Raw genomic sequence first — 15,963 nt, forward strand, 5'->3', positions numbered from 1 at the left:
TTTGAGTTCTCCAAAGTACATCTCCCCAATGTGTTCACTGTGGTATGCTGGAAGGATCCACACTTCATGTACTTAAAAACTACTTTTAACTCAGGTAACATCAACCTGAAGTATACTACCAAAATGTTAATTGAGAAAAGCGAAGAAAATATTTTAGTTTACTCAAATATTACATGCTAGAAGAAAAGTTTGCATGAGAAACACTGAAGAGGTAATTTTTTAATCCAGATTTCACAAACTCATGGTGCAAAGTAGGTCCCACAGCTTCCTCTAGTTATAAACTGCTTTTCACTGCTTATTGGCTGCCTGTGAAATTTTGATTGAAATAACTCAAATGTTCCTACAATACTAATCATATCCGCCCATGCTGTTCTGACCGCTGTAGCCGGTCCTGTAACAGCCACTCACTGACTGACTCTCCAGGCCACTATAGGTGGCCTGAGATGCTGACACCCCCATGCCCTGCATCACCTGGCTGCTATAAGCCCCATTGCTGGCCCCCATTGTTGAATTCAGAAAGAGTTCTATGTATCTGTGCTGCATGTTGGCCCTGTCTTTTGACATAGCTGCCACAGCTTCTTCATGGGTGGCAAACTCAACATCAGCTTCGCCCGTCACTCTTCCATCAGGGCCAATTTCAATATGAACTCTCACAGGGTTGAGTGGAGAGAAGAAGTTATAAATGTCATTTTCGGTTGCTTTGTAGGGCAGCCCCCTCATGTGGACGCAGTGGCCAGTGGTGCTCTGCACTGTGAACTCGCTGTCTCCATATCTGTGGTCATACATTCCTGGGAGACAGTAGGTGAGGTCTCTCCCAAACAGGTCTGTGGTGAAGCCATAGCCATCGCTGAGACCACTGTACTCCTCATAGCCCCCATAGCCTGCACTATAAGCACCAGACCTCATCCTATCCAGGCCAGCCTGCTTCACAATGCCAATGTACCTCCGGGCTGTGCCAGGCCGGTCATAAAGCCCAGGCCTCTGCACAGACATGAATTTCAAAGGTGGATCTGAGTATGACCTAACTTCTTCCTGACTGCTCTTGAACACCTCAATGTATCTGTGTCCTATTCTCTCCTTGTGCTTCCCTAGAGCCTTCTCAGCCAACTCCTGTGAGGCAAACTGAACGAAGGCCTCCCCTGTAATCTTGCCCTCTGGGTCCACAGGTAATGTGATCCCATTTGGCACAATTTCTAACCCTGAGAAGAACTGAACAATTTCTTCCTTTGTGCATCCAAATGGGAGTCCCCGAAGCCTTACAAAGCCATCGTTGGCACTGTCGGCGCTGTTTGGACCGCTGTGCTTCAACACCCAATCCATCTCGGTTCTATGTGACTTGAATACCTCAATATACCGGTGCCCCATGCTTTCCCTGTCTTTTTTAAGAGCCAATTTTACATCATCTTCTGACTCAAGTTCAACAAAAGCCTCACCACTCTGCCTCCCTTCTCTAGTGTAAATGAAATGAATACCTGCAACCCCATCATGAATTGTGCAGTCAGAGAGGAAGTTTTGCACATCCTCAATGGAGCAGGACCAGGGCAGGCCACGGAGTTTGACCACATAGCCTTCACCTCCCTCAGGGCCCAGCATCATGGACACTTGAAAGGGCTGATGTCAGTCAGAGGCTTGGACAGAGTTTTTTGTAGCTGGGGGTGGGGGGGGGGGGTAGAGAATCACAGATGCCTTCAGGAGACACTTAAGGAAGTTTTCCACTGACGAAAGCAGGAGCGACTTGTTTTCAACAAGCAAGCGCGGCTCGCGGCCAGACCCCAACTCCACCCGACGCTTAGAAACGCAGAGGGCTCCGAGGAAAGTCCAGGTGCATCTTTTTGCTGTTCTTAACCTGGAACTCATTCTGTAGTCCCAGGCGACCCTCCAACCTCTGCTGGGGTTAACGCGTGCGCCATCACAAACGGCTGGAATCTTTTTTAAAAAGCCAAAGTTCCCTCATTTCTCAGGCTGCCGGTCTGCACGCTCCCGCTCCCATGCGGAGCCGAGGCCGTCCCGGAGCACCTTCAGGAAGACGAGGCGCAGTCCTGCTCACCGCGACGGGGCCGGAAGGACGCAAGGCCGTGAAGAGGTGGAGCCTTCCTCAGCGGACATCCGGGCCTTTGATTTTTTTATTAACAGCTTTCATAATTATAGACAACTATAGTAATTCCCTCCTCTCCCACTTTGCCTTTGCAACTCCACTCTCCATCATATCACCTCCCCCTCTCAATCAGTCTCTCTTTTATTTTGATGTCATTATCTTTTCTGCCTACTATGATGATCCTGTGTAGGTAGTGTCAGGCACTGTGAGGTCATGGATATCCAGGCCATTTTGTGTCTGGAAGAGTGCATTATAAGCAGTCCTACACTTCCTTTGGCTCTCACATTCTTTCCACCACCTCTTCTACAATGGACTCTGAGCCTTGGAAAGTGTGATAGGGATATTTCAGTGTTGAGCACTCCTCTGTCATTTCTTCTCAGCACTATGGTGCCTTCTGAGTCATCCCAAGGTCACCACCATGTGTAAAGAGAAGCTTTAACCAAAAGTGAAAGTAGCATTAATACATGGGTATGAACAGTAAGAGAAGTGCTCACCAGGGAGTTTGGTGAGCATAGTATACACATTTAGACAGACACCAGCAGATATTACACCCCAAGGGCTTATGACTTCCCCTGTCAAAGGTTGTCAGTATCAGTTATGTATTCCCTCCCATGGAGTGGGCCTCCAGTCCAATTAGAGAGCAATTAGTTTTACCGATAACAGACATGCCACTATTGCACCTGCTGGCTCATTTGGCCTGGCTGGCCAAATTTAAGGCTCACAGTGTTCACTGTGATTTCACTCTCTCCCATTGAACCCCATGCAGCATAGCTTTTCTAGCTTTCTGTCAGCTGGTCTACATGGAGGAGGTTTTCAGCTCAGCTCCAGCAGGATTTCTCAGTGATATTGAAGCCCAAGTATATATATAGTCTTCAGCAGTAGGGTCTTACCATCTATTTCTATTGGAAAACCAAGAGTCTTGGCAATAGCCTGTAATGTTTGAGGGGCATCAGGGATCTACCTAGCCAATAGTTCACTGGACGGTATTCCATCCCTGGCACTGAAAATTTTCTAGTAATAATCTATGGCTTCTGGGTGTGCTATTGTCCACAAAAGTAGGTTTCCATATGACTTATTCATAACCTGTTAGATTTTAATTAGTCTTCCCCCTACCTTTCCTTTATTCAATCTCTTCCCCTGACTTCACTTAGGCCTTTCCACTCCTATTAATCTGTTCTTCTACTTAGATATATACAATACCATCCTCTTAAGTCCCCTTTCCTCCCTTTCTATTCCTTTCGTCTCTCCTTTCAAGCTTACTGGCCTCTGCCACTGAGTTTTATTGCAGTTCATATAGAAGTCCAACCATTTGCAGCCAGGAACCATGCAAGAGAGAGAACAGGCAATGTTTGGCTTTCTGGGCCTGGGTTACCTCACTAAGTATAATCCTTTCCAGATCCATCCATTTCCTTGCAAATTTCATAATTTCATTTTTTTTAAACTGTTGAGTAGAACTCCATTGTATGAATATGCCACATCTTCGTTATTCACTCATCAGTTGAGGGACATCTAGGTTGGTTCCATTTCCTAGCTATTGTGAATAGAGCAGCATAAACATGACTGACCAAGTATCTCTAAAGTAGTGAGACAAGTCCTTAAGATATATGACTAGGAGTGCTATAGCTGGTTATAATGGTAAATATGTCTCAGAAACTTCCACGCTGATTTCCACATTGGCTGGACCAGATTGCATTCCCACAAACAGCGTAAAAGGGTTCCTCTTTTTCTGCATCCTCACTAGCAATTTTTGTTGTTGTTGTTGTATTTTTCAAGGTAGGGTCTCACTCTAGCCCAAGCTGACCTGAAATTCACTATGTAGTCTCAGGGTGGCCTCGAACTCATGGCGATCCTCTTATCTCTGCCTCCTGAGTGCTGGGATTAAAGGCGTGCGCCACCACACCTGGCATTGTCAGCATTTATTGTCATTTGTTTTCATGATGGTAGGCATTCTGACAGGAGTAAGATGGAATCTCAAAGTAGTTTAATTTGCATTTCACTGATGGCTAAGAATATAGAACATTTTTTTTTAAAATGTTTATAGGCCATCTGTATTTCTCCTTTTGAGAATTCTCTGTTTAGTTCCATAGCCCATTTTTTAATTGGGTTGTTTGATATCTTATTGTTTTGTGGGTTGTTTTTTTTTTTTTTGAGCTCTTTGTATATCCTGTATATTAATTCTCTGTCAGATATATAGCTGGCAAAGATTTTCTCCCATTTTGTAGGTTGCCTCTTTGCTCTATTCACAGTGTCCTTTGCTATACAAAAGCTTTATAATTTTATGAAGTCCCAGTGGTTGATCAGTGGTTTTACTTCCTGAGCAACTGGGGCTATATAAAGTCTTTGCCTATACCAATATGTTGAAAGGGTCCCCCTACTTTTTCCTCTAGCTATTTCAGAGTTTCAGGTCTGATATTAAGGTCTTTAATCCCTCTGGACTTGATTCTTGTGCACGTAAGGAAATAAGGATCTGTTTTCAACCCTCTACAGATACATACCCAGTCTTCCCAGAACCATTTGTTGAAGAGTCTGTCTTTTCTCCAATGAGTATTTTTGGCATTTTTGTCAAAAATCAAATGGCTGTAGCTAACCAGACTTAATCTGGGTCCTCTATTCTGTTCCATTGATCTATGTGTCTGTTTTTGTTACTATGGCTCTGTAATATAAGTTAAAATCAGGCATAGTGATACCACCAGACTTATTTTTGTTGCTCAAAATTATTTTAGATATTTGTGCTTCCAAAATAATTTTATGATTGTTTTTTCTATTCCTGTGAAGAATGCCATTGGAATTTTAATGGGGATTGCATCAAATGTGTAGACTGCTTTTGTTAAGATTGCCATTTTCACAATATTGATTCTTCCAATCCAAGAACATGGAATGTCTTTCCATTTCCTAGTGTCTTCTGCAATTTCTGTCTTGAGTATTTTAAAGTTTTCATTGTGGAGATCCTTCACTTACTTGGTTTGGTTTATTTCAAGGTACATTATTTATTTGTTTTCTGATGCAATTGTGAGTGGGAGAGATTCTCTGATTTCATCTTCCACATGCTTGTTGTTAGCATATAGGGAGGCTGCTGATTTCTGTGTGTTTATTTTGTATCCTGCTATATTGCTACAAGTGTTTTACAGCTCTAACACTTTGCTGGTAGAGTCTTTAGGGTCTTTTTTGCATAGACTCATATCGTCTGCAAATAATGACTATTTCATCTCTTACTTTTGTATCCCTTTTATGTGTGTCTCTTGCCTTATTGCTATGGCTAAGACTTCTAGTATTATATTGAATAAAAGTGGGGACAGTGGACAGCCTTTTCTTGTTCCTGATTTTAGTGGAAAAGCTTCTTCAAGTTTTTCTCCATTTAGTATTATGATGGCTGTAGGTTTGTCACAAATAGCTTTTATTATGCTGAGATTTGTTCCCTCCTTTCCCATTTTCTGGAGGACTTTTATCATGAAGGGATATTGGATTTTGTCAAATGCTTTTCCTGCATCTAATGAGATGAACATGTGATTTTTGTCATTCAGTCAATTTATATAATGTATTATATTTATCAATTTGCATATGTTGAACCATCCCTGCATCTCTGCGATAAAACCTACTTGGTGAGGATGAATGATCTTTCTGATATATTCTTGTATTCTGTTTGCCAATATTTTCTTGAGAATTTTTGTATCTATGTTCATGAGGGAGATTGGTCTGCAAATTCCTTTTTTTGTTCTAACTTTGTCTGATTTTGGTATGAAGGTGATGCTGGCTTCATAGAAAGCATTTGGTAGGATTGTTTTTCTATTTTATGAAAAAGTTTGAGGAGCATTGGTGTTCATCCACAAATGTCTGGTAAAAATTCACGAGTGAATCCATTTGGGCCTGGATATTTTTTACTTGGGAGATTTTTTTTTCCTTTTTTTTTTTTTTAAAAAAAATTATTTATTTATTTATTTGAGAGCGACAGACACAGAGAGAAAGACAGATAGAGGGAGAGAGACAATGGGCGCACCAGGGCTTCCAGCCTCTGCAAACGAACTCCAGACGCGTGCGCCCCCTTGTGCATCTGGATAACGTGGGACCTGGAGAACCGAGCCTCGAACCGGGGTCCTTAGGCTTCACAGGCAAGTGCTTAACCGCTAAGCCATCTCTCCAGCCCTTTTTTTTCCTTTTTTAATAACTGCTAGAATCTCTGTACTTGTTACAGGTATATTTAAGTGGATAATCACATCTTGATTTACTTTTGGTAGGCCATATAAATCATCCATTTCTGTCATATCTTCAAACTTATTTGAGTATATGTTCTTATATGTCCCTATGATTTTCTGATTTTTTTCTGGTATCTGTTTTAGTGGTGCCTTTTACATTTCTAATTTTATTAATTTGTGTCTCTTTTCTTCAGCTGGGCTCTGATTTCTTCTCTTTCAGGTTTCTTGACTTTTCAAGGAGCCAGATGTGAATGAAAAACACCTTCACCTTGTTTCTGCTCCTGTAGCTTAGGTGGGTAGGCTGGCTGGTCGGTTCATGAATCAGGGCCACTGGCACCTCAGTGGAATTCTGCCTGCTTTTTTCTCTTCTGGAAGATCTTGGTCTCTCCTGCTTCTCTGCCTTGGTTGATAATAGCTTATACACTTTCACCTTTCAGTAAAACAGTGTATTTTGCTGTATTCCTGTTTATTTCCCTCGCTAGGCTGCTTTGGTGGGGCTAGAATGCCACCATCTTACTTGGAAGTCCTACCTTCTCTCTTTTTAAGTACATAAAATATTTTCAAAGGTAGGCTGAGGTGATCAGATAGATGCAATTTATTTGTTCATTCATTCATTCATGGTGCTGAGGAATGAAAGATTGAATCCAGGGACTTATATGTTCTATGCACATGCTTTACTACAAAGTGATATTACCACTCTCTCATATATGGATCCTAGCTACAATGTTTGGATTTGTATGTGTGTTGTAATAAGACTTGGTAGCAGAGGCTAGTAAGCTAAGAAGGGACTGTGAGGGAGGGAGGACTTAAGGGAATGGTATTGTTTATGTGTAAGTAGATGAACAATTACTGGGGGAGGAAAGGCCTAAGTAACGTCAGAGGAAGAGATTGAGTAAAGGAAGGGTGGAAAGAGGGTTAATCAAAATCTAAGAGGGCATGAATAAGTCATTTGGAAAACTTCTTTTTTGGACAATGGCACTTCAGGAAGCCATGCATGGTTACTAGAAAATTTTTGAGTTGTTGGCTAGAGAGGAACCTGATGCCCCTAATATATTACAGGCCTGTCCCGAGGCTTTTGGTTTTCCACCACAAATAGAAGGTAAGACCCTATTGCTGAAGACTCCACATGCTTGTCTGTTATGGGGGAAACCAACTGCTCTCTAATTGGACTGGAGGCCCACTCCATGGGAAGTAATACATGCCTGATACTAAAAATCTTATGACGGGGGAAGTAATAAGCCCTAGGGATGTAACACCTGTTGGTATCTGGCTAAATGTATATATCATTCTCATTGTGGTAGTTTTGATAGATGGTTCCCAATATGTTTAGTGTTTTAGTAGTTTGTAGTTTGGATCTGCAACCACCTGGCTGGAGGAGGTACCCCTGGAAGGATCTTAAGGTGTGGTGGTGGGTTTGAAATTCCAATCTAAAGGTATGTGAAGTGCCTAGTTCCACCTGGAGTTCCTGAAGTATGTAATGTGCTTTTGGCTTGTGGTTTATGGCTTCTCTCTCTCTCTTTTTAGGCTCGTGAAAGCAGGGGCCAGCTTCTTCTGCCATTATGGAACTTTCTCTGCATTTGTAAGCTTCAGTAAATATCCCTTCCTACATACCTGTGGCTGGTCTGGAAGTTCATCTCAATGAAACTGAAGCTGTCTACTACACTCACCAAACTGTCTGACTAGCACTTTTCTTAATGTTCATAACCATATTTTAATGCTACTCTCACTTTAGGTTAGAGAAGCTTCTATTTTCAGGTAGCAGTTTGATGTCTGCGATGACTTAAAAAGACACCATAGTGCTAAGAAGGGACAGAGGAGTGATTGGCTCTGAAACATCTCTATCACACCCTCCAAGGCTTAGGGTCCATTGTGAAAGAGGTGGCGGAAAGACACAAAATGGCCTGGCTATCTATGACCTCACAGTGCTTAGCACTACCTACACAAGACCACTGTAACAGGAGGAAAAGATGATTACATCAAAATAAAAGAGACTAAGCTGGGTGTGGTGGCGCACACCTTTAATCCCAGCACTCGGGAGGCAGAAGTAGGAGGATTGCCATGAGTTCAAGGCCACCTTGTGGCTCCATAGTGAATTCCAGGTCAGCCTGGACTAGAGTGAGACTCTACCTCAAAAAACCAAAACTAACTAACTAACTAACTAACTAACTAACTAACTAAATAAATAAATAAGACTGATTGAGGGGGAAGGGGATATATATGAGGGAGAGTGGAGTTGTGAAGGGGAAAGTGGGGGGGGGAGGGAATTATGATGGCTTGTTGTCTATAATCGTTGAAGTTGCCAATAATAAAAAATAGATAAAAATAAAAAGTGACATTACCAGACCCCAAATGTATACATATGTAATAAAGACTATTATCAATTGTAAGGGTAGTACCCAGACTTTGTAGAAAAATAATGAATACTGAAATGGGATATTCTCAACAGTCAATATTTCTTTCAGTTAAAATAATCTATTTTGGGCTGCAGAGATGGTTCAGCTGTTAAAGATGCTTGCTTGCAAAGACAAATGACCTGGATTTGATTTCTTTTTTTTTTTTAATTTTTAAATTTTAATTAACATTTTCCATGATTATAAAAAATATCCCATGGTAATTCCCTCCCTCCCCACCCCCACACTTTCCCCTTTCAAATTCCATTCTCCATCATATTACCTGCCCATTACAATCATTGTACTTACATATATACAATATCAACCTATTAAGTATCCTCCTCCCTTCCTTTCTCTTCCCTGTAGTTCTCCTTTTTAACTTACTGGCCTCTGCTACCAAGTATTTTCCTTCTCACGCAGAAGCCCAATCATCTGTAGCTAGGATCCACATGTGAGAGAGAACATGTGGTGCTTGGCTTTCTGGGCCTGGGTTACCTCACTTAGTATAATCCTTTCCAGGTCCATCCATTTTTCTGCAAATTTCATAACTTCATTTTTCTTTACCGCTGAGTAGAACTCCATTGTACAAATGTGCCACATCTTCATTATCCACTCATCAGTTGAGGGACATCTAGGCTGGTTCCATTTCTCAGCTATTATAAATTGAGCAGCAATAAACATGGTTGAGCACATACTTCTAAGGAAATGAGATAAGTCCTTTGGATATATGCCTAGGAGTGCTATAGCTGGGTCATATGGTAGATCAATCTTTAGCTGTTTTAGGAACCTCCACACTGTTTTCCACAATGGCTGGACCAGATTGCATTCCCACCAGCAGTGTAGAAGGGTTCCTCTTTTTCCACATCCCCGCCAACACTTATGATCATTTGTTTTCATGATGGTGGCCAATCTGACAGGAGTCAGATGGAATCTCAATGTAGTTTTAATCTGCATTTCCCTGATGACTAGTGACATAGAACATTTTTTTAGAGGCTTATATGCCATTTGTACTTCCTCCTTTGAGAATGTTCTATTTAGCTCCATAGCCCATTTTTTAAACATTTTTTTAAAATTTTTATTTATTTATTTATTTATTTATTTGAGAGCGACAGACACAGAGAGAAAGACAGATAGAGGGAGAGAGAGAGAATGGGCGCGCCAGGGCTTCCAGCCTCTGCAAACGAACTCCAGACGCGTGTGCCCCCTTGTGCATCTGGCTAAAGTGGGACCCGGGGAACCAAGCCTCGAACCGGGGTCCTTAGGCTTCACAGGCAAGCGCTTAACTGCTAAGCCATCTCTCCAGCCCCATAGCCCATTTTTTGATTGGCTTGTTTGATTCCTTATTATTTAACTTTTTGAGTTCTTTGTATATCCTAGATATTAATCCTCTATCAGATATATAGCTGGAGAAGATTTTTTCCCATACTATAGGTTATCTCTTTGCTTTTTTCACAGTGTCCTTTGCAGTGCAAAATCTTTGTAATTTCATGAGGTCCCAGTGATTAATCTGTGGTTTTATTGCCTGAGCAATTGGGGTTGTATTCAGAAAGTCTTTGCCAAGACCAATATGTTAAAGGGTTTCCCCTACTTTTTCCTCTAGCAGTTTCAGAGTTTCAGGTCTGATGTTAAGGTCTTTAATCCATCTGGACTTAATTCTTGTGCATGGTGGGAGAGAAGAATCTATTTTCATCCTTCTGCAGATATATATCCAGTTTTCCCAACACCATTTGCTGAAGAGGCTGTCTTTTCTCCAATGAGTATTTTTGGCATTTTTATCGAATATCAGGTGGCTATAGCTACTTGGGCTTACATCTGGGTCCTCTATTCTGTTCCACTGATCTACATGTCTGTTTTTGTGCCAGTACCATGCTGTTTTTGTTACTATGGCTCTGTAATACAGGTTAAAATCAGGTATGGTGATACCACCAGCTTCATTTTTGTTGCTCAGTATTATTTTAGATATTCAAGGTTTTTCATGATTCCAAATGAATTTTTGGATTGTTTTTTCTATTTCCATGAAGAAAGCCTTAGGAATTTTGATAGTGATTGCATTAAATGTGTAGATTGCTTTAGGTAAGATTGCCATTTTCACAATATTGATTCTTCCAATCCAGGAACAAGGGATGTTTCTCCACTTTCTAGTGTCTTCTGCAATTTCTCGCTTGATTGTTTTAAAGTTCTCATTGTCGAGATTCTTTACTTCCTTGGTTAGGTTTATTCCAAGGTATTTTATTTTTTTGGATGCAATTGTGAATGGGAATGATTCTCTGATTGCACTGGATTTGATTTCTCAGTACCTAGGTAAAGCCAGATGCACAGAGTGGCACATGCATCTGGAGTTCATTAGCAGTGGCAGGAGGCCCTGGTGTGTCCATTGTCTCTCTCTCTCATCCTTTTTCTCTTCTCTATCTGCAAATAACTAAACACATATTTAAAATAATATATTCACAATATTCTAATTGAAATTTCCATTTTTATAAGATATCATTTTATTTATTAGAAGGAAAAAGTTCTATGTTTGTTAAGTCAGCTTCAGAGAGACCAGTGAGGTATGGATATTGCTATATTTCCAAACAGAAATATTTGTGACTCCATTAGTTGGCAGTAGCAAAGACAAGGTGAGACCTGCCAAACTATATTTTGTAGTGTGAATAAGAATTGTTGTTGTGTGACACTGTTCTCCAAGAAATACTACTGCTGTATGTGGCAGTTTGCATATATGTTTTCTATAGACTCATGTGTTTTATTAAAGCTTGTAAATTGGGTCTCCAGCTGCTTGGCTGGAGGAGGTGTCACTGGGAGCAGATCCTGGAGTCCAGCCAAAATGTATGCAGAGAGGTTTGAGCTGCACGTGCGGTTCTTGCTGCTTGCTTCTTTTTGGTGAATGATGCTTGCTTGTGGTTTCTCTCTCTGCTTGGATTTATGAATGGGAGCTAGCTTCTTCCATCATTTATGGAACTTCCCCTGGATCTGAAAGCTTGACATAAATCCCTTTCTCCTATAAACTGTGTCTGTTTAGAAGTTCATCCCAGCAATGTGGAGCTGTCTACAACTCTATCTTTTTAAGAAGCAGCTGCAACAGCTCACAAGACAGTTGATCCTCCTCCACAGTCAGCACACCCTTGCCTAAGCTCTCAGGCACCCACCCCATACCAGGTGCAATCAATTATAAGGAGGCCTTATGATCTCAGAGAGATTGAGTATACAGAAGGTTGAAGATCAACGTATGATATGGTGGTTTGGGTCAGATCAGATGTCCCTTGAAAGCCTCATGTGTTTTGAATGCTTGGTCCCTAGCTGGGGACAATTTGGGAAGTGGAGCCTTGCTGGAGAAGGGCAGGCTTTGGGGTGTTGTAGCTCAGCTTCTCCTTTGCCAGAGCTCTGTTCACTGTCTTATGTTATCTTCCTCCTGGTATGGCAAGGAGTGATGTTTAGCCTCTGCTCTACTATCCTTTTCCTGCCATCATGAAGCTTTCCCTTGAGACTATAAGCCAAAATAAACTCTTCCATCAAATGGTTTTTGTCAGGTGTTTTGTCCAAGCAACACAAAGGTAAATACACCAAGTACCAAAGGAAAGGGGTTACTGCTGCTAGAGACCTGACTTTTGGAACTAATTTAAGGAAAGGCTATAGAAGAGTTTTGAACTTTGGGCTAAAGAAGCCTTGCAGTGCTGTAAGCAGAGCTTGTTAGATCATTCTGGTGAGAATTTCAGAGATCTAAATGCAGAACGAACTGTGGAGGATTGTCTTATGAGGGAAAGAACTTTGCCAGGACTGGGCTAGAGGCAGTTTGTATGGGTGGTTGGCTGTGTTCTTCTCATACCCTAACTTAAGGAAAGCTAAATTTAGAAGTGATTGACTGGGCTGGTCATGGTGGTGCATGCATTTAATCCCATCAGTTGGGAGGTGGAGATAGGAGGATTATTATGAGTTCAAAGCCTCTCTGAGACTTTGAACAGAATTATTACACAATTCCATGTCTGCCTGGGGTAGAGTGAGACTCTACCTTGAAAAACAAAAACAAATAAACAAAAAAGAAGTGATAGAATGGTGTGAACAAAGGGATATGACACAGAAAGAAATAAAAGTTTTGGGCCAATGACTGCTGTCCAGTTTAGCTGCAACTGTTTGTGAGAGTACAGCCATTGAGGTTGGACCAGTAGGAAGAATGGTAAAAGAGTTTCCCTGCTCTTCAAAGTTGGCTTTATTTACTTTTAGATTAACAAAGTGGGTAGCTCACCCAGTACTATGGAACAAATATTGGAAAGAGAGGGTCATTGGATTTGCAGTGCAGGTTGGGGAGCTGACTCATAGATGATATGGAGCAGGGTCCTAGGCTCTGATTAGAGTTCATGGAAGGGCGTGGCATGCAACTGTGGGTTGCAGTGGAGAGACCCCATGTGTTTTGAATGCTTGGTGCCAAGCTGGTGGCAGTTTTGGAGGTGGAGGCTTGCTGGAGGAGGTGATTTGCTGGGAGGGGCTTTGGGGTGATAGAACCCAGCTTCTCCCATATCAGAGCTCTGTGCACTCCTTTGCTGCTGTCTTCCACCTGCTGCAGCAAGAAGTGATGACCAGCCTCTGCTTTACTATCTTTTCCCTGCCATCATGAAGCTTCCCCTTGAGACTGTAAACTAAAATATACTGTTCCTCCCATCAGCTGCTTTGTGTTGGGTGTTATGTTCAGGCAATGGTGAAGGTGATTACAACAGATGGGGAGTTTCATCTATTCAGTTATAAAGAGTTAGTCATCCATGCAATGCTAAAGCTATTTTGTGATCATTCACCCCTCACCCATATTATGGCAGGCAAATTTGGACCTATGCTTGGTACACTTAACCATGTTTTGTAAAAAAAAAAAAAAAAATCCCAATATGCTCATTGAGTTGCCAGGTTAAGCTTTTGTGGAATTGTCCTGTTGTTAGTGCTCTGCCTGGTGCAGCAGGAATGTCTCCAGGAAAAGTTTCATGCCATATGTGGAGGTTTGATTCAGGTGTCCCCCATAAACTTAGGTGTTCTGAATGCTAGGTTCCCAGCTGATGTATATTTGGGAATTAATGCCTCCTGGAGGGAGTGTATTGTTGGGGGCAGGCTTAAGGGCTTTATAGCCAGTTTCCCCATGCCAATGTTGGGTACACCCTCCTGTTGCTGTGTCCACCTTATGTTGGCCAGGGGGTGATGTCCACCCTCTGCTCATGCCATCGTTTTCCCCTGCCATCGTGGAGCTTCCCCTCGAGCCTGTAAGCCAAAATAAATCTCTTTTTCCCAGAAGCTGCTCTTGGTTGGGTGATTTCTACCAGCAATGCGAACTGGACTGCAACAGTAAAGTGGTACTGAGGAGTGGGATTGCTGCTAGACACCTGACTGTGTGGCTTTGGCCTTTTGGAGCTGATTTTCAAGAGGAAAGTGGAAGGAGTTGAAACCTTGGCCTAAGAGATGCTTTGCAGTGCTGTAAGTACAGCTTGATGGACTATTCTGGTCAGAGCTGAAAGACCTGAAGGCAGTAAGAACTATGGACTGTGAGGTTTGGCTTATGAGGGTGAGAAAGAGCTTTGCTTAGACTGGGCTAGCAGTTTGTGTGAGAAGCTTGCTCTTATGCCCATGTCCTGAGAAGTTGTGCAGGGTTGCTTTGCGTAGAAATGAACTGGTGTGAGCAGAGGGATATGGCACAGAGAAAAAAAAGAAAAATCTTTGGGTGAACTGTTGCCCGTTCAGCTGCAACTGAGAAATTACAACCTATGAGACTGGGCTAGCTGACCTGTGCTGGGGCAACAAGAAGAATGTAGACTCTTTTGAAGGGGCCTGAGTGCTCAAGGCGTCCTGTTCTTCAAAGTCTGCTTTAATCCCCCCTGGATTAACAAATTGGCACCCTACCTGGTATCGTGGAGTATAAGAAATGCTGGAAAGAGGGTCATTGAGTTTGCAACACGGTCTTGTGTTTTGGAAATGGCCATGGGCAGTGTGAAGCGGGTTTGCTGGTTGCCTGCATAGAGACCCCATGGGGCCATGAGGATGAACCGTGGTTTGCAATGGAGACCCAGTGGAGATGCCGGAACCATAAGATGGCCACCAAGGAGGTGACCGCCTGATGAAGTTTCCCAGGACTGTGAGTAGCCTAGCTGGAGGGGTGGAATTGGAATGCCAGAGACTCGTTGCTGGTTAGAATTATTGGACTTGAAGATTTGTCACTGGTTAGAGTTGCTGGACTCGAAGCTACAGAGTTTGATATTTGCCCTGGTTGTTTAAATCTTGTATTGGTTGAATGTTTCTTTGCTATGCCCAATGCCAGCTATTGCAGTGTGAATATTTATTCTGTGCCATTATGGGGTTTTTGAGGTTATTTTTTGGTATTATGGCTCAGTGAAAAGATCTTGAACTATTGGGATATATGAACATCATTGGGATTGATAAAAACTATGGGGACTTTTAAAATGAGATGAATGCATTGTATTTTACAACATGTATGGATATCAGTTTATGGGGGCCAGGGGCAGAATGTGGTGGTTTGATTCAGGTGTCCCCCATAAACTTAGGTGTTCTGAATGCTAAGTTCCCAGCTGATGGATACTTGGGAATTAATGCCTCCTGGAGGGAGTGTATTTTTGGGGGCGGGCTTAAGGGCTTTATAGCCAGGTTCCCCATGCCAGTGTTCGGCACACCCTTCTGTTGCTGTGGTCCATCTTATGTTGGCCAGAGGGTGATGTCCACCCTCTGCTCATGCCATCATTTTCCCCTGCCATCATGAAGCTTCCCCTCAAGCCTGTAAGCCAAAATAAACCTCTTTTTCCCAGAAGCTACTCTTGGTTGGGTGATTTCCACCAGCAATGCGAACCGGGCTGCAACACCATAGTTCCTAAAGAATTAGATACACTAGAAAGAAAGGTTGTTCCCTACGTTTGGATCTCAAAATGGAATCAAATGGTAGTGATAGGAGACAGAAATTGGCTAGGCAGCATAGGGGTGACAGACTTAAAAGTGAATAGTTTTTCTTGGCTAAGTCCTTTGGTCTGTAGAGGAAAATCTAAGTTATTACAGTTACACTTTACTACAGGTCAGAAACATCAGAAGGATTCAGCCTTGCCTTATCTCTGCACTCTTAGGGAGTCCCTCCAATCCTTTGTTAGACAATTAAGGTTCCTGGGAAGAGAACATGAGTGCAGACACCTGATACCAGGACTAGACTGGCTAATCCAGCCTGCCATCTACAGGCTCATAAAAATCCACAACCTGAGCCTGGAGGTGGGCTTCTGAAAGCCCCTCTTGTCTCCTTGGGTAAGAGCTATACTTTGCT

The 15,963-nt window shown here is 42.3% G+C and overlaps 1 protein-coding gene across 1 annotated transcript; it reads right to left on the minus strand.

Moving 5' to 3' along the window:
* Positions 1 to 204: 204 nt before the first annotated feature.
* On the minus strand, positions 205 to 1,615 carry LOC123463468 (heterogeneous nuclear ribonucleoprotein F-like). The gene has a single exon (XM_045159243.1). It carries the CDS (start codon positions 1,594 to 1,596, stop codon positions 349 to 351), a length of 1,248 nt encoding a protein of 415 aa, XP_045015178.1. The 5' UTR covers positions 1,597 to 1,615; the 3' UTR covers positions 205 to 348.
* Between the last annotated feature and the right edge of the window lie 14,348 nt (positions 1,616 to 15,963).

This window comes from Jaculus jaculus, chromosome 9 (assembly GCF_020740685.1).
Source record: "Jaculus jaculus isolate mJacJac1 chromosome 9, mJacJac1.mat.Y.cur, whole genome shotgun sequence".
Classification (NCBI taxonomy): Eukaryota; Metazoa; Chordata; class Mammalia; order Rodentia; family Dipodidae; genus Jaculus; species Jaculus jaculus.